Source organism: Nothobranchius furzeri, chromosome 9, assembly GCF_043380555.1.
Source record: "Nothobranchius furzeri strain GRZ-AD chromosome 9, NfurGRZ-RIMD1, whole genome shotgun sequence".
Classification (NCBI taxonomy): domain Eukaryota; kingdom Metazoa; phylum Chordata; class Actinopteri; order Cyprinodontiformes; family Nothobranchiidae; genus Nothobranchius; species Nothobranchius furzeri.
This window is the reverse complement of record NC_091749.1, coordinates 66156727-66175432: the sequence shown is the minus strand read 5'-3', so window position 1 is coordinate 66175432 and position 18706 is coordinate 66156727. Positions and strand designations below refer to the sequence as shown.

The 18706-nt window shown below is 44.4% G+C and overlaps 1 protein-coding gene across 3 annotated transcripts; it reads left to right on the top strand.

The window, feature by feature from the left end:
- The first annotated feature begins 5491 nt into the window (after nt 1-5491).
- LOC139071834 (zinc finger protein 271-like) lies at nt 5492-16388 on the top strand. 3 transcript variants are annotated; one of them, XM_070555086.1, is made up of 5 exons: nt 5492-7210; nt 7346-7411; nt 15341-15440; nt 15569-15803; nt 15870-16388. In XM_070555086.1, exons 3-5 carry the CDS (start codon nt 15423-15425, stop codon nt 15938-15940), a joined length of 324 nt encoding a protein of 107 aa, XP_070411187.1. In that variant the 5' UTR covers nt 5492-7210; nt 7346-7411; nt 15341-15422; the 3' UTR covers nt 15941-16388. The 3 variants fall into 3 exon arrangements, with proteins under 3 accessions (XP_070411187.1, XP_070411186.1, XP_070411185.1); XM_070555085.1 differs by lacking the exons at nt 15341-15440; nt 15569-15803; nt 15870-16388 and adding an exon at nt 8576-10145 and having other exon boundaries at nt 5576-7210; XM_070555084.1 differs by lacking the exons at nt 15341-15440; nt 15569-15803; nt 15870-16388 and adding an exon at nt 8573-10145 and having other exon boundaries at nt 5577-7210.
- Nucleotides 16389-18706: the final 2318 nt, after the last annotated feature.

Genomic DNA, 18706 nt, shown 5'->3' with positions numbered 1-18706 from the left:
TTGTTGTCTGGTTTGATGACGTCAATTTGGTGAGACGAGCAGTTGTAGTCCACCATGTGTCTTCACACAAAACCTAAAATCACTTTTGCTGAAAACAAATGCTTTCTTGGCATCAAAATGTGCCTTTAAAATTCCTGGAAATCATTTGTGAAATCAAATCCACATATCAAACGGGATCAGAAAATAAGGGGGCCCTGGTTCCAGGTGTTTATAGGTTTGATTAACGCTCGGGGGGGGGGGGGCTGGGACAACAACTTGGCCCAGGCATCTTTATGACCCATCGATGGGGGGGATGCGTCGGCCCAAGCTGGATAAGCGGCCCGCCAGGACCGTGCCACAATGCCAGTTAGGCCAGTCCACCCCTGCTTACACTTCCTATAAAGAAAACTGCAGAACGGCTCGCTAACGTCAGCTGGTGTTTACAACAGAGTTCATAAAACAGGCATCAACTGGCAGAGAAACAAATCCTGTGATCCTTTACAGTAACTGGTCAGTCTGGTTAGTCTGTATGTGAATGGTAAATGGCCTGGATATGATATAGCGCCTTCTAGAGTCATGGAAACCCCCCCCCCCCCCCCAAGGCGCTTTACAACACAATCAGTCATTCACTCATTCACACACACACTCACACACTGGTGATGAGCTACAATGTAGCCACAGCTGCCCTGGGGCGCACTGACAGAGGCGAGGCTGCCGAGCACTGGCGCCACCGGTCCCTTTGACCACCACCAGCAGGCAACGTGGGTTAAGTGTCTTGCCCAAGGACACAACGACAGCGACAGACTGAGCGGGGCTCGAACCTGCAACCTTCCAATTACGGAAATCTTAACCTGGACATTTTAAAAAACTAATTAGGTTGTTTGGTGGTAGCCTGGCCTGCCAGAGTCGTCCTCTGTTTAATTCTGCACAGAGAACTAGTCTGGTAACTCACAGTCAGAGAGGCACATGAGGGGCGGGACCAGCCAGCTCAAAAACAACCAATCACAAAAAAGACAGAAATACAGACTGTACCGTGCAACACTGTAGTTTTTTAGCTATAGTCAAAAATGGCGTCGGGCAACGGCGCAAACACCTTTTATGTTTTTTAGAAGAAATGCTTTTAGCGCTTCTACTTGTTGTGGTTTTAAAGACATTCAAGTCATTTAGAACAGAGGAAAGAGCCTCAGCGAACTCCGCTTCAGTCGCCATGTTTATGACAAACTCAGCATTATGGTGTGTGACGTACGCTGCTCAGCGCTGGTTGTCTCGGTTAGAATTCTCAGGGGGTGGGGTTATTTGAATAGGAGAGTCCCCAGACCCTTTCTCTGTGCAGAATTAAACAGAGGAGAAGTCTAGCAGGTCAGGTCGGTGGTTGACTCAGAACTTCGTTTTTCTTTATTTAAGTTTGAACACAAACATCAAATACTGGCATGGACATAATTTGGGGGGGCATGTCCTCCCCACTTTTTCCAAAGTCAAGTTTTGACCCTTGCACTTTTTATCATCCAAAAACAATATTACACTATATTAAATTGACACTGGTTGAGCTCTAGGACCAAGTGGAAAACAACCGTTTGTGTTGAAGCCTGTTTCCCATTAGATCAGGGGAGTCAAACTCAAACTCACACGGGGCCGAAATGAAACTCTGGGACGGAGTCGAGGGCCAAACTTAATATTTTTGAAAAAGTGACGGCAAATTTGCACATTTTCTTTATCAACATATATGCAATTTTGAACCTTTAAATTTGGAAACAAACATATTTCTGCATTAACACTGAATGTGGAATAACCAAATTACACACGGGCAAGTCAGTTTTAAATAAAACGCATCAGTGGTATTCATTACTTGTGGTATAATCAGCATTTTTTAAATCTATTCAGGATTTATGTTTTCTTGTTTATTCATTTTTCTTATTTTTTATTCTCCTTTTTTTCTCCTGTAATATGTGTCATCGCTGCTGTGACGTCTAGCTTTCCCCACTGAGGAACAATAAAGGGATTTTCTATTCTATTCATCTATCTGCAGCCTTTCCACTTCCTGTTTACTGTAGGTTAAATCTTTTCTCACGGGCCAACAACAAAATAAAAATATCATTTTATCTTAAAAGAAAATGCAACATCTCACCTGTTAACTTTCATATTTTGGAGCAGAAAAAGAGCATAAAACCAACATATTTAAAGCTCAGTTTGCTCCACTGGTTTACTGTGATGCTCACCTGTTCCAGCCAGATACCTGCATCATGGGGTTGATCTGAGCTGAGGAGGAGACTCCTGTTGTTTTGTTCATCTTCATCATAATGACAACATTAGATGACAACAGGTGCTCACATAGTTTTGTGCTGATGAACAAGTCTGAGCAGCTTGACCGCGTTGTTGTGTGTCGGGGAGGAAACACAACAGCAGCAGCCACAGAGTCGTGCTGGTTTGAGCGTGTCCCTGCTCGCTGGAGTTATAACAGCTCTGTAGACTGTCTGGCCGTTAGTTGGAACACTTTCTCTTTCAGTCGTGAACACATTACTGAGCGGCTAGAATCTCCGTTTCTGGGCTTCAACGTCAGAAAACAGCTAAGTGAACTCGGCGCTGAGTGAGAGGAGTGTAGTTTGTCCGAGACAGCGGAGCTGCAGAGACCGGCAGCAGGCGGAAAAAATAGTATGCCGCAAAGCATCATGGGAGTTGAAGTCTTTGCGGTAAAATCGGCCAGCGGGCCAGTTTTAATATATTTTTGATATTTATCTCGCGGGCCACATAAAAATGCTCCGCGGGCCGCATCTGGCCCGCGGGCCTTGACTCTGACATCTGTGCATTAGAGCATACTGTAAAGACCCCCCCCCCCCCCCCCCCCCCCATTTCCTCCCACTTCTAAAGTGAAAATTATGTCCATGAATACTGGGGAAAATACAAAAATGCTAAAAACATAACATTTCCAACATAGGCCTGTTTCCGTTAATGGAACTTTACGGTAATTTTACCGGAACTTCGCAATACGCTTGTGACTCCACTTAAAGGGCCGGCCATAAGGACTCTTTCTGTAGGGTTGCTCAATATCGGCTTTTTACCGATATCCGACATACCAATATTGCCTAGATAAGATGTTTAATAGTCTAGATTAGTGTAATGTTCCTGTTAGTAGTTCCTCCTGTTAAGTGCTTATTTATTTAAATTATTCAGATTTATAAAAAACATTTGGACATACATTTTATTATGTTCCAGTCATTAGTCATTTATATTTCACTACTGTAGTATTTCTTGCATGCTTTAATGAAAAAAGTAACTTAGTAGTTATTTTTCTTGGTAATTAGTTACTTTTATAATCTTGTAACTCAGTTAGTAACTGAGTTACTTTTTTGACAAAGTAATCAGTAACTATAACTAATTACTTTTTGAAAGTAGTGTTCCCAACACTGCTTACGTCGTTTATCTCCTAACATATATATTTAAGCTTTACATATTATTTGTGCAAAATGGCCACTACTCCAATTTAAGCTTTGTGAATATGATTGGACGAGGAGGCACGTTACGTCACCTTTTTCTTGTCGGTGGCTGGCAACTAGGAAGAGGTGAGTTAGCGCCACCGCTGGCCCACAGCGGTAACAGCAGCTGCAGCTTTGCTTTGGATGACTAAATTATTAATAAATGTGGAGTTTAAACTTTTAAAACTGACTTCTAATTGGATTTACATCTTAGCATGTTTTGCATTTAATCCAGGACTCTAGAAAGCGCTATATCAAATACAGGCCATTTAATCATCATTTGCAACCAGGAGCGTTTCATTCCACTGATGTTGCTCCTGATGTCAGCATTATTAATGAGTATAATTATATACCAGCTTTAGTCTGGGATGGATCCATATCATTAACATGCTGTCCTCTTTATGAATATGTTAAAATAGCCTTAAACTACCTTACAGCTGCTAACATAACACATGTAAATGAAACACTTTATTGGTGTGACTATATTTACTCTGGTCACACGTGTCAAACACGCTAATATTTTAGTTAAATGACATGCGTGATGTTTTGTCCTCGGTGTGTAATATGAGTGCTAAACGGTTTACAGAGCTAACTTTAGGGTCATGTGACCGCCACGAACGTATCTTCTTAAAACTCACAGCAAAAACAAAGTCCTCCAGTCTCTAAACATCCGGACTCTGGAGCAGAACATGAAAACGACACATAAGTGATGAAAACTTTAAGAAAATGTGTAGAGAAACAAAAGCTGAAGCAGAATTCTGGCGTTGCCATGGATAAATGTAAACTCTGCACGTCCTTAAAGAGCAAGTCACCCCCAAATCACATTTTTTTTTGCTGATAAACTATATAAAGGAGTGTCTAATCGTGCTACAGACACATGTAGTCAATAATTGGGCAGTTCAGTGCATCTTGGTTAAAATTCAAATATTCTGCCTAAAACTGTCAGTGTTGCGCCGTCGTCAGAGAAAAATTCTGCACTGTATTTGAATTTAAATCTGCCACCGCTATTGGCTGAGAGGTATGCTATGATGTCATCTGGTACATTATGATGTCATAACGCCACTGTGAGCCTGTGTGTGTGTATTTGTTAGCGGCTCCGCCCTCTCGGTCTGCCAAGCAACAGCATTTGTTGCATTTTTCAAACATGAAGTGGGAGTGAAGTAAGTTTCTTGTAGGGGGTGACTTGCTCTTTAACTAAGTAAGCTACCCAGCTTCTTTCAAACAGCTCATGGTCTCTATTTTAGATATCTTTGTAGTCCTCGTAGGCATGAATGGATAATTATTGCTCCGTCTGGATGAAGAACGAGGCTCTGTCCTTAGCACCGATTAACAGGGTCTGCCTGCGAATGCACGTGAGCCTTGATTGCTGATCCTCGCTTGGATTAGAGGGGATTAAATTCACCTGAGAATTGTTCGTGGAGCCGGCGAAACCGGGAGGGAAGGGGAGCTCTTTGGTAAGCAGGGATTTATCAAGAGATCCCCGATGTTCTAAACCCGCTTTCTGGAATACCCCCCAGGTTTGAGTTTAAGAAAGTTCATGTTGAGTCGAAAAACATCCTCAGTTATACAGTCTATTCTGCTCAGTGGTGTTCTATACACAAGTGCAAAATTAGTGAAGGACCCAGGGAAGTGCAGTGGTTCTGCAAAACCGGGTGGTCCAATAGTTGCTTTTAGTCCAAGCCGTGTTCAGCCTGGGCACACAAGACAGATGCGCTGCACCACAGAAGCGCAACATGTTTTGGGGTCACACAGGAATCACTGCGCCGCTGAGCGCTTTTGGAAAGGTGCGTGATCATGGACGTAATTTTCACTTTAGAAGTGGGGGGGATACGGGGGGGGGGGGGATCTTTACAGTTTGTTCTAATTGGGAAACAGGCTTCAACACAAATGGTTGTTTTCTGGTCGGTCCTAGAGCTCAACCAGTGTCAGTTGAATACAGCGTTATATTGTTTTTGGATGGTAAAAAGTGCAGGGGTCAAACCTGACTTTGGAAAAAGTGGGGGGGACATGCCCCCCCCCCCCCCCCCCCAAAAAAAAAATTACGTCCATGCACGTGATAGTCACAACATCACGCAGGACTTAAGTTTCAAGTTTTAAGCTAACTCTTTTTCCATATTAGCTATAGCAGCTTTAGCTGATATAAATAGAATACAATATAAAAGGCCCATACAGGCACACATGTGCAACATTGACCTGCAGGGTGGTTAACTGAGGACCCCCGCCTGCAGGTTAGGGCTGGAGTCAAGGTAGATCTTGATCCAGAGATGATCATTAGACTGAGACGATGCCGATCGTTAAGCTGACCGTGTGCGCTTCTCATGTGAAAGTGCTGACAACTAAAACATGGAAACATCTGCCTGCTTTCACTTCTGGTTTTCTCCATCTGTCCACCTCCGTCTCACACAGCATTATGGGCTGCAAGTCAGCAGAAAGCCAGTGGTGAGTAACTCTTTCTATTAATGTTCCTGCTGAGGTCACTGCTGCTGGTGTGGAGCACAGGCCAAACATCAGGATGGGGAACAACACTGGGGGTCCAAACACAAAGATTTGGGGTACCCCTTTAGAAAAAGGTAGGTCACCTTGATTGGAAACTTTAAAGAGCAAGTCATCCCCTACAAGAAACTTACTTCACTCCCACTTCATGTTTGAAAAATGCAACAAATGCTGTTGCCTGGAAGACCGAGAGGGCGGAGCCGCTAACAAACACACACACACACACGCTCACAATGGCACTGTGACATCATAATGTACCAGCTAACATCATAGCATACCTCTTAGCCAATAGCGGTGGCAGATTTACATTCAAATACAGTGCAGAATTTTTCCCTGACAACGGCGCAACACTGACAATTTTAGGCAGAATATTTAAATTTTAACTAAGATGCACTGAAGTTCCAAATTCTTGAATACACGCGTCTGCAGCACGATTAGATGCTCGTTTATTTAGTTTATCAGCAAAAAAAAGTTGATTTGGGGGTGACTTGCTCTTTAAGTAGAGCTCAACTGAATTAAACTAATTTTAAAATGTTGGTGTGTGTTGGTTGTATTTATCAGTTTATAAACCGTCAGTGTTGGATTGTTCTGTGTCCCACCTCCTCCAGGCTTTCAGATAGACAGATGTTTGTTATGTTTGGGTCAGAAACAGAACCATTCTGAACTTTAACTCCACAAACAGAGATGGTATGCCTCAGGATGATACCGTTGGTCTAGTGATGATTCTAGAGAGTCTGCTCAAGGTTAGAAGTTCCTCCAAGACAACAAATTTAAGGCTTTAACATTTTCATTTATCTGATTCTGTTTCTCGGCTCTGAGAAAACTTTCACTCCCACCTTATCTAAACAGTATGATTTCATGAAACTTCAGTGCCTCCTGGTACCTGCAAACACACACTCACACACACAAACACGCACGTGCGCGCACGCACACACACTTATGTTCAGTTGGATGGTTTAACACTTTAGAATTTAGAACAAATCAGTTGGTGCTTATTCAAATCTATCCAAGGTACAAAAACAACAAATTCAACCATGTTTTTTTTTTTGTTTGTTTGTTTTTTAACTGGAGCAAAGCCAAAGTTGAGAGGTTCCAAAAAAACAATGTCGATTTGTTTCGTTTTAAAATTGATTCTGGGATTTTTCAGCTGATGTTACCACTGGTTACCATGACAATAATGCTGCACTTTTTAAAAGCCTTCTGATTCTGTGACTTGTTAGAGGACATTTTCAACCTCCCAAGGACAGCTAAACATCTTCACAGAAACGGTAAGAAAGCAAATGCTTTTTGCTCTTTTTGTAAGATTTTACCTGTTTTAACCTAAAATACATCTCGTAATTGTTAGTTTCCACAGCATTTCCTCAGGTATGTTGTGTTTTTTTTTCTTTTTTTGAATATTCCAGAGGAGATTCCTGGATAGAGGAGAGGAGTAAAGTGTCACCAACTGGAAAATGTCATCACTGGAAAAGGTGGGTCATTTTCACTTGTAGATCTGAGATGTTGTTCAAAAGAGTTGACATCCATTAGTAAGCTGCTTTAGATAAACACATTCGCAATTGCATTACATGAACATAAACATGAAGAATTTGAAAAAGGTCTAGTCTGTTATATGTTGTACTTATAAATGTGGTTTCTGGTACAAAACTATTATGTTATGCTTTGTACTGGAAAGATCCGACCATACCTAACACAACATGCCACCCAGCTCCTGGTGCAATCTACTGTCATCTCCCGCCTCAATTACTGCAACACCCTTCTAACTGGTCTTCCAGTCTGTACTGTGAGACCTCTTCAAATGGTCCAGAACGCAGCGGCGCGTCTGGTCTTCAATCATCCTAAAAGAGCACACGTCACCCCTCTGTTCATTGAGCTCCACTGGCTACCGCTAGCAGCACGCATCAAATTCAAATTGCTAACACTAGCATACAAAGTCCGAGACGGTACGGCTCCCATCTACCTGAGTCCTCTTGCAAAGGCTTACGTCTCGGCCCGGCCGCTCCAGTCATCACAGGATCGTCGGCTAGCAGTGCCTACACCACGCTGAGGACAATCCAGACTCTTCTCATGCATCGTTCCACAAATGTGGAATGACCTTCCAAGCACTACCAGAACTGCGGCTTCCTTTTCAATTTTCAAGAAACTCCTGAAGACCCTGCTCTTCAGAGAGCATCTTCTTAACTAGCACCTTCCCTGCACCCGTCCCCCCTCTCTACTGTCCACTCCCCAAATCAAATCAAATCACTTTTATTGTCACGCCACATGTGCAGGTACACCGGCACAGTACATGCGAGTGAAATTCTTGTGTGCGAGCTTCACAGCAACAGAGTTGTGCAAAAAAGTTGTGTCCTTGTTCCCTCCTCTCCATGATTGATGTCAAGTTGTTGTTATTGTTGTTGTTAGCCTCAAGGGCAACATGCTGATTATCACTTGTAAGTCGCTTTGGACAAAAGCGTCTGCTAAATACATAAACATAAACATAAACATGTAAATACGTTATGATAGAACTTAGATCATATGCTTAAATGTTTCCAGAACTAAACATGAGTTTGTGAGAAAACGTTTATGAAAGCATCTGCATTAAAAGTTTTTTGTTTACTTTTTCTTTCTTTCAATCTACCACATAAACCCAGAAGAGCTTCTGCTGCGACCATTGTGACAAGAGGTTTGATTTGCCATCAAAGTTGAAACGTCACCAGCGTGTCCACACTGGAGAGAGGCCGTTTCCCTGTGAGCATTGTGGGAAAAACTTCACCACCTCAGGGCATCTGAAAACTCACCAGCGCGTTCACACTGGAGAAAAGCCGTTTGTTTGTGACCAATGTGGGAAATGCTTTTCTGAGTCTGGGAGTCTGAAATGTCACCAGCGTGTCCACACTGGAGAGAAGCCGTTTGTTTGTGACCAATGTGGGAAATGCTTTTCTGAGTCTGGGAATCTGAAACGTCACCAGCGTGTCCACACTGGAGAGAAGCCGTTTGTTTGTGACCAATGTGGGAAATGCTTTTCTGAGTCTGGGAATCTGAAATGTCACCAGCGTGTCCACACTGGAGAGAAGCCGTTTGTTTGTGACCAATGTGGGAAATGCTTTTCTGAGTCTGGGAGTCTGAAACGTCACCAGCGTGTCCACACTGGAGAGAAGCCGTTTCCCTGTGAGCGGTGCGGGAAAAACTTCACCACCTCAGGGCATCTGAAAACTCACCAGCTCGTTCACACTGGAGAGAAGCCGTTTGTTTGTGACCAATGTGGGAAATGCTTTTCTGAGTCTGGGAGTCTGAAACGTCACCAGCGTGTCCACACTGGAGAGAAGCCGTTTGTTTGTGACCAATGTGGGAAATGCTTTTCTGAGTCTGGGAATCTGAAATGTCACCAGCGTGTCCACACTGGAGAGAAGCCGTTTGTTTGTGACCAATGTGGGAAATGCTTTTCTGAGTCTGGGAGTCTGAAACGTCACCAGCGTGTCCACACTGGAGAGAAGCCGTTTCCCTGTGAGCGGTGCGGGAAAAACTTCACCACCTCAGGGCATCTGAAAACTCACCAGCTCGTTCACACTGGAGAGAAGCCGTTTGTTTGTGACCAATGTGGGAAATGCTTTTCTGAGTCTGGGAGTCTGAAATGTCACCAGCGTGTCCACACTGGAGAGAAGCCGTTTGTTTGTGACCAATGTGGGAAATGCTTTTCTGAGTCTGGGAGTCTGAAACGTCACCAGCGTGTCCACACTGGAGAGAAGCCGTTTCCCTGTGAGCGGTGCGGGAAAAACTTCACCACCTCAGGGCATCTGAAAACTCACCAGCTCGTTCACACTGGAGAGAAGCCGTTTGTTTGTGACCAATGTGGGAAATGCTTTTCTGAGTCTGGGAGTCTGAAATGTCACCAGCGTGTCCACACTGGAGAGAAGCCGTTTGTTTGTGACCAATGTGGGAAATGCTTTTCTGAGTCTGGGAGTCTGAAACGTCACCAGCGTGTCCACACTGGAGAGAAGCCGTTTCCCTGTGAGCGGTGCGGGAAAAACTTTACCACCTCATGGTATCTGAAAGCACACCAGCGGACCCACACAAGAGAGCAGCAGTAAGATGTGTGACCAGTTCAGACTGTTTTGTGTTCCCATCAGCATATTTACCTTAATGGACCAGGACTAAAAGTCATTTTGGGTCAAAGTTTCAATCCCATCACATTGTTTCATTACTATAAATCTGCATTTAACTCAATGTGTGATGTTTACTTTGCAATGCAAATACACACAAAACAATGAGTAATTTTGACCAATCATTTTAATATAACTGCCTTTAGAAGGTTTTGATCCTTGTCTTATAAAAAATACATTCTGCAACCTCAGAGTATCAGTTTTGAAAGAGAACAGCCCTCAGTAAAGATCATCGACTTTGTCAACAATCAGTGACTTGGTTTTATGCTTCTTATCCTCCTTTTATGTGTGTGTGTGTGTGTGTGTGTGTGTGTGTGTGTGTGTGTGTGTGTGTGTGTGTGTGTGTGTGTGTGTGTGTGTGTGTTTCTGATTCGCCAGTAAACCAAAATATGACAATTATAAAAACTATCCCACGCCACCTTTTCCTTAGTTCAAAGCAGTCCAGAGGGGTCTCGGACAGGCCATCCGGACTTCCTCTTCAGACATAAAGAACCTCAGACAAGCCGGATAAAATCTGTTGCAAGTTACACCTGACCGCAATGGTTCCTTCAGAATAAAAGCTGAACCTCACGACCCCATCAGGGTCTCGGAGACGCCAGTGATAACCTGTCATGACCTGGAAGCATTCCAAGACTAGTTTGGTCGGCACCGCTGCTTTTCTACCGGCTTCGGTACCAAAGAGGGTCCACGAGGACCTCGGCATTCTGGATCTGATCGGAGGCTTCCCCTGGGTACGTAGACAGACAGATGGCGTTTCATGTGAGTTATAAATCTCCTAGAGTGAAACATTCACTCCCACTCAGAACTAACTGCTTCTCCGGATCCGCTGGTTCTGAATAACACTCCACACACACACACACACACACACACACACACACACACACACACACACACCATCATCATTTCACGTCTGACTCCACCTTAGTCCATCAATACACAGAGTGTTAAAGTTAGTCTTGTTTAAATTGTGTAGAAATAAATTTCTTAACTATTTTTAAACCTGACTCTCTCTCTTTCCTCGGAGTTAATACGAAGTGTCGCCTAATCCCTGCAATAAAAATTTCTGATCTTCTGGTTAAAATAGTCAAAGATCCATCAGATTGATATTTCATATTTCTATGGAATCTCACATTTTATGGTTCATAAATAAGACGTAAACGACTCATCCTTTACTCGTGTGTCCACCTTTGTTGATGTTCCCTTCTCCGGGAGCCGGAGATAAACTGGACACTAGCCACATGCTAACCCAAAGCTAACGGGCTCTTCCGTCCGTTTTCAGCAAGAAAGATGCGATAGAGCGACTCCAAAGTAAAGGCACCTCCGGCCTGCTTAGTAACAAAATCATAACTAGGTAAGCTGACTGAGGACATCAGGCTTCGCTGGTCTACTGTTGTGAAAGATCTGCGTGTCCGCTGTTGTTGATGTTCCCTTTTCCGGGAGCCGGAGAAAATCTGGACACTAGCTACATACTAACCTGAAGCTAACTGAGTTTTTCCTGGTGTTTTCAGCTAGAAAAATGCGTTTGAACATCTCAAAAGTAAAGCAGCATCAACAAAAAGAGCTGCAGTGTTTCTGTGGTCTCCCTCAGAGATCCAGCATGACTACAGCCTCGATTCGGAGCTGGCCCGGCTGACCCAGGAAACGGGAACAGGCAGCTGCCTGCTATTCTCAGGCAGGAGACAGTAGAAGTTGGGCACCCGCTCAAGTTTCTTATGCAGCCCCACTAACATGTTTGACCAAGCAGTTAAACGACACAGTATTCCACCCATTCAACCAGCAAAATAAAGTACAGAAATATAATTTTACTTACTGATAAAGAAGCAGAAACTGCTTAGATGGTCTGTTGGTAACCAGCTTGCCCTTTTGTCCAACTAATTCCATGATTAACATCCAAACACAAACACACAGACAAAACTAAAGTTCAGAGTTTTGAAATGGCCGAACATCTATTAACGTGAGGCTGAGGCCTTTCTTCGGAGCTAGCTCTGAAGTCACGTGGATGCTCATTAATCATTCAGATTTTTAAGCATTAAATTCCACTTGAACAGAAGAGTTACAAAAAAATTCACCCCCTCAGAGTTGTCATAAATGTAAACCAGATCTATTAAACCTAAAATGTTTTTTGAACCAGGCTGTAAGCATGTTTATTTCTACTGTGAAATGGGCTTTTTTTAACATGGGAGTCAGTGAGGATGTGCTCTCTTCTGCTGCCAGACCCTAGACGATGAGGGTGGAACTGCAGCTTTTGTCACTTGCTTTTTGGCTTCATATTTGCTGCAGAATTATGGGGCTTGGTAACGATGTTATGGGCTCGACACACGGGAGGCAACAAATGACCGCGATCAGCTAAATTCGTCGCTGACGCTTTTATTACCTGGCACACGAAAGGCAACCCGTGTCAGCGGCCAGAGGCAAAGCCGTCAACGCGTTCTGTTCCATGGTGAAATCGAATCCTCCGTTGTTTTGATTGGCTGTGTCAGGTTGGAGGGAATTGAGGTTATTTAAGCGGTTCAGAGTTTAAAAACGGTAGATGTGATGTTTCACAAGGTGCTGGCTCTGGCGCAGAAGGCGCAGGGCAAAGAGGTGCCGGCTGCGGCAGTGAAGGTGAACGGGACCATGGTCGTGGAGGCTGGTGTCTGCTTCCAGCCTGGCAGCAGGCCTGTGCAAGCAAGGCACCGGCATATGCTAATAATAGTCACCAACAATTTCCCATGCCGCGGCCTTTTTGTGAACATCTCTATGTTCTTTGGTAAAAATATTGTACAGTTCTGGGAAATCCGTCATAGCAAGTATCAACTTCTCCTTCATGTTTGCTCGGAGATATACGAAGCATCCTGTCCGCTCATTGGTCAGTGAATGAAATCTCCGTTGATTGGTCCCCGTCCAAGCGACAGCGATGAAAATTTGAAACTATTCCAACTTTCTGGGATCGTGTCGCCTGTGCATGACACGTGCACGAGCGCAACATTTCACACGCACATGTTGTCGTTCTTTTTTAAAACACAGAAACGGTTTTGTTACCTGTTGACGCTACGTTTCGCCGACGGCTGCCGGCTTCTTCAGGCTGACGCTGATGGTGGCGCGTCCCTTCCTAAAAAAAAACTTCACACGCACGTTTTTCGCGTTTCGCCTAGAAGGAGGGAGACCCGCGAATGTCGCTTTGTCGCACATGTCTCATTGAAAATGAATGGAGGAGAGGCGATGTCGCCTCCCGTGTGTCGAGCCCATTACTTTCAACTGTTAAGTGCATAGAAAAAAAACATCATTTTACTTTTGAGAATTTTAGCTCAAGTCAGGAATGTTTCTCATATTTTTTAAGAAGAGTCAGATGTACTTAGTGGTTTAATTTATGGTTTGTAAAAAATAATGCTTGGTTTATGCTTGACGCGTCCACGAGGTCCGCACGGCTCCGCGCGGCAAAATTGCGTCATTTTAACACCCATGCCCCTCCACCGCGCCTCCGCACGGCCCAAACATTCCGCACCGTGCACCTAGGAAATTTTCTAACCAAGCGGATGGTCGGACGCGGAAAAACATGGCAGACTGGCAAGAACTAGTATGGCAGAGGTTCGTAAATACAGACATTTGTATGATTCAGCTCTCAAAAATCACCGTGATCAACATGTTGTTAATAATTCTTGGAGAGAAATAGCTCGCACTGTCGGAAAAGACGAGAACGCTGTTAAAAAATGCTGGAATGCCGTGTTGTAAACAGTAATTTTTACTTCTACTATGGTGTAGTGTTGGATGCATGCCGTAGAGCTCCATGCTGCCCCCTACAGTTTGGGAGAATATTGGCTCACCGCAGAGACAAGCCGCATAAACCATAAACGCTGCGAGTTGTGAAGCGCCTTCCATCCGCGAGCCGCATCACCAAGCGGAAAGTGAATGCGTCAAGCATAAACCAAGCTTGCGAAAGCCTCACTGAAGTGGACGTGCTTGGGTTTGTAACGATTCATTGATATTATTTATATTTACAGAACAATTGGAACAATGGGCAGTGTTTTTGAAAACTTGTCAGACAGTTGAACAATTACCTACTTATTTTAATATTGTTTAACAGAAAAATTAAAATCATCAGACATGCTAGCCAGCGTATGCCTTCAAACATGTAAAAATAAAATTTTTTTGCACATACCAAAAAAATTTACCACCCTCTGGGCTAAGCCCTGGAATCCAAAATTTGCTCCTGCACACACATGCACGTCAGCATGTACGTGTGTGTTTGTTGTGGTCCGTTATTTTAAAGAGATTTATTCAAGTTCACCGTAAAGTCTAATCTGGATTTAGTTGGTTTTCCTCTGGATGGATACATGGATGGACGTTTTGCTTCTGAGTAAGTGCATCACAATGATTTGGTTAAAGGAACTTAACTTTCGAGGAGGTTTTCTACAAAACAAAAGGATTTTTAGAGATGCAGATTTGACAAAACGGCTGGTGTAGAAGCTGCTTGGAACTTCATAGGGTCTGATGTTTGGCATTGCCATGAAAACCAGAGGCCCTCGTGATTTTGGTGTTTAGGAAGTCATCTGGAGTTTTTTTGACATAGATTTGATTGTGTCTGAACTCTGAGGGAGAGCAGAGCTCTTAGAACAAACTAAAAAAAGATCTCCACTGGCTGACCCAAGCATCTTTTCTCCTGATAAATCTCAGAGTCATTTAATCTTCATCTCTGCTGTTATGTAAGACCTGAATCATTAGCAGGGCCAGCCCCAGAGAGCTCGTATCAGCTGGTAGAAATTGGGAGGAATGCTGAGTGTGTTTTTGGTGGCAAAGCTCCCATAAAGTTGTTCTGGAATCCAAAACCCTACCCAGCCCACCTGCAGATAGGTGGTGGTGCGGTGAAATGTCTCCTTGAGCTGGGTAGACAACATTAAATAATGTTGCCAATATAAGCCAATTTACCAGTCATGTGACGTCTTCTGTTACCAGACCAAGTTTGGTCCTAATAATATTTTGTGCATCATGCACAGGGCACTAATAATGTTCCATTAACACCTCACAATCAGCTAACCATCAGCTGGTTAACCCTAGTATGATTATATATCATTATATATATATATATATATATATATATATATATATATATATATATATATATATATATATGTGTGTGTGTGTGTGTGTGTGTGTGTGTGTGTGTGTGTGTGTGTGTGTGTGTGTGTGTGTGTGTGTGTGTGTGTGTATGTATGTATGTATGTCATGAGCCGGGGTGAGTACGCTGCCATCTTCTCACCATCTGTGAGTTTTTGCCAACAGGAGAGGGAGTGCAGCTGATCCTCATCAGCCTGATCAGCGGGACGGCTTTAAAAGGAGGACGGTTATCCAGATACAACGCCGGATGATTAACTACTGCCTGGTAGTCTCTAGCTCCTAGCTCCTAGCTCCTAGCTCCTAGTTCCTAGTAACTTTGAAACCTCGTCTTGTCTAGTAACTTTTGGAACTCGTTTTAATCTGAACTCGTTGTGCTTTGATACCTACCTTCAGACTCGCTTCTCCTCCGGATTCGCTCCCGTCTTGGAACCATCAGGATACTCACCGGTTCGCTGCCCGGATACCGACTCCGCTCTGCCGTCCCGCTCTCCACCGTCCTCACGCTCCCTCTCCGCTACCTCATCCTCATCCTCCTCATCAGTCTACGCTTCCACCTGGAATTTACAATTCACCTCTGGATATCACCCCGGCTCAACTCCCCTCCACTTTCACCCCGAACTTTCGCATTGTAAGTTCTGCCTACAAATCTCTCTATTAACTACAACTCCCGTTACTCACCTCTGGTTCTCCTCAGTTGCCGCTTGCTGGTTTACCCTCCGCTGGATCATCAGTGCGCCCTCAGTTCTCCTCATCATTAAGAAATAAATTATTATTTATCTTTACCTCGACTCGTGTCTGATTGTGTATGTCTTGGGTTAGACACTTACCCCAGAACATGACAATGTATTGCACTTTAGTATGAAGTCAGAGTACTCTAGTGCACCACAAGGAAAGTAAAGCGAAGTGTCTTACTCAAGGAAGCAACGGCTGACATGCACTGACGCGGGGTTACTGGGTGCACCCCTAACTCCTGGCCGACACAATGGCCCGATGAAGTTCAGGTTTCCAATTAACAGAAAATCATCTTGGACGAACTTGTACCCACAGTTCAGGTGTCAAACATCACAGCATCCATTTATTCCTGAGTTTTTCTTTCACTACCTGTATCAGAACTTAACTTTTAAAAAGAGAAACCCCAAGAAAAGCTGCGTGACACTAAAAACATCATCACCGTCATAGTCTTCCAGCCGGATTTGGCCCCAATCTGCTGCTCCTCCCACACAGAAATAAAAGTTTCTCTCAGCACACTGTCCAGGGTGCCCCCCTACCCACCCCCCCAGTCCGAAAAAGACTCCTGGACAGTATCATTAAAACCTCCCTGTGGTCGAGCTCTGGGCTCCCAGCAGACCGAAGCTTGTTGTTTCAGTAAACCTCAGAATTTACACACTCAAGCAGTTTCTGCTGTGCTAACAGGCCTCTGGCTCCACAGTCGCCATCTGTAATGTCATCGTTTGGACTCCGATTACAGCCAGCACTGCAGGGAAGTCACATCGTCCAGCACAACATCCTCAGAATATCAAACCAGAGCAAATAAATCAGCTGGAAGACCGAAGAAAACCTAGCAAAATCTGGTAGGTTTCAGTTTTAGCAGGTCTAGGATCTGCTGGGGGAGTGCAAAGAGTCAAAATGTGTAAAAAACAAACAAACCACAACATCATGATGAAACCCCTTAAAACTCAGTTCACAGCCCCTCACAGTGCACCTAATGTTTGTCAAAAATTAAACAGCAAAGCTTCAAACATCTGGTTCTAGAGCCAGAGCTGATCAGCGCTAAGACCTGAAACGTTATCCGAATCCATCAGCTGTTCATTTCACAAGGAGCAAATTCAACAACCCGAATGACGACGCCACCCCGAAAACAACCCTGTGGTTCCCTTCCTGGTTTAGTTCTTGTTTTCTTCCTGCAGCAGGTAAAGACCAGAAACTGTTGTGTCAACACCTTCTGTACACATCATCATCATCAACAAACACCTGACGCCATGTCACTGGTCATCCTTCACCTGGTTCTGGTTCTGGAAGGTTCTTCCTGTTTAGAAGGAGTCTGGCTTCCACTACCCTTTAAGTGGGGAGTTTAAAGTGACATTAGATGGTTTTTTTAACTTTAGCTAGAGCTTTAACATTGAACTCGGTGATTGTTATGTTAGAAACTTGACCAGTTTCATATCTGACATCCTTCTGCACTCCTCTGCTGATCAAAAACAGCACTTGATCGTTTTGTGGAGTGCTTAGGTGTCCCAGGAGGCGCTTTCTACTTGCTTTACGGCTGTTATGCCAGTAGTTGGCTTTGATTTGCTGATCATCAATAAATGAACAAGGAAAAGAAGTTTGCTTTTTTTTTGTTGTCATGATTCATGGTGGAGCCTGGAAGTAAAAGTGAGTAATGTCGAAACAAAGAGCTGAAACTGGCATGAACATCAGCGCGGCCTGCACTAGTTAAGGGAGCTAAAGGAAGCTACAAAATCACAGACTGAGGGTGACCTGGCTTTGTTGCTACTGGACTTGTACGTAATACTACTTTTGTCCAACGGTGTGGATCTTTTTACTTCGTGGTTAATTTTAGTATCAGCTGGCTCATCACACGACCGGGACACGGTGGTTTGCCAACTCCGGGTCGGGAGAGAGGTCCTACCTCAAGTGGAGGAGTTTAAGTATCTCGGGGTCTTATTCACGAGTGAGGGTAGGAGGGATCGGGAGATCAACAGGCGGATTGGTTCGGCGTCTGCAGTGATGCGGACGCTGAGCCGATCTGTCGTGGTGAAGAGGGAGCTGAGCCAGAAAGCCAGGCTCTCGATTTACCGGTCGATCTACGTCCCAATCCTCACCTATGGTCATGAGCTTTGGGTAATGACCGAAAGAACGAGATTGCAGATACAAGCGGTCGAAATGAGTTTCCTCCATAGGGTGACCGGGCTCAGCCTTAGAGATAGGGTGAGGAGCTTGGACATTCGGGAGGGACTCGGAGTAGATTCGCTGCTCCTCCAGATCGAAAGGAGTCAGTTGAGGTGGTTTGGGCATCTGGTCAGGATGCCTCCTGGACGCCTCCCTGGGGAGGTGTTTCGGGCATGTCCTGCCGGCAGGAGGCCCCCGGGTCGACCCAGGACACGTTGGAGAGGTTACATCTCCAATCTGGTCCGGGAACGCCTTGCGGTCCTGCCGGAGGAACTGGTGGAGGTGACTGGGGAGAGGATGGTCTGGAGCTCCCTAGTTGGGATGCTGCCCCCGCGACCCGGATAAGCGGAGGAAGACGACGACGATGATCAGCTGGCTCATGTCAGTGTTAGCTCATTGTAATTGCTAGCTACGGCAGGTTGCAGCGTGATTATTTGCCACTTTTTTAATTCCACTTTTAACCAGTAGGGCAGAGGAGCAGAAAACTGCTCCGTGTTTCTTTAAGTAAACATTTAATCCAATCTGCTGGTACCTTTATTTCAGGATAGTTTCATTGTTTGGCGTTGTGTACTCAGTGAATCTGGTTTTACTGGTTCAGACCCAAACCCTGGACTGGTCTGGACCGGCTGCTTTGGGTACAGA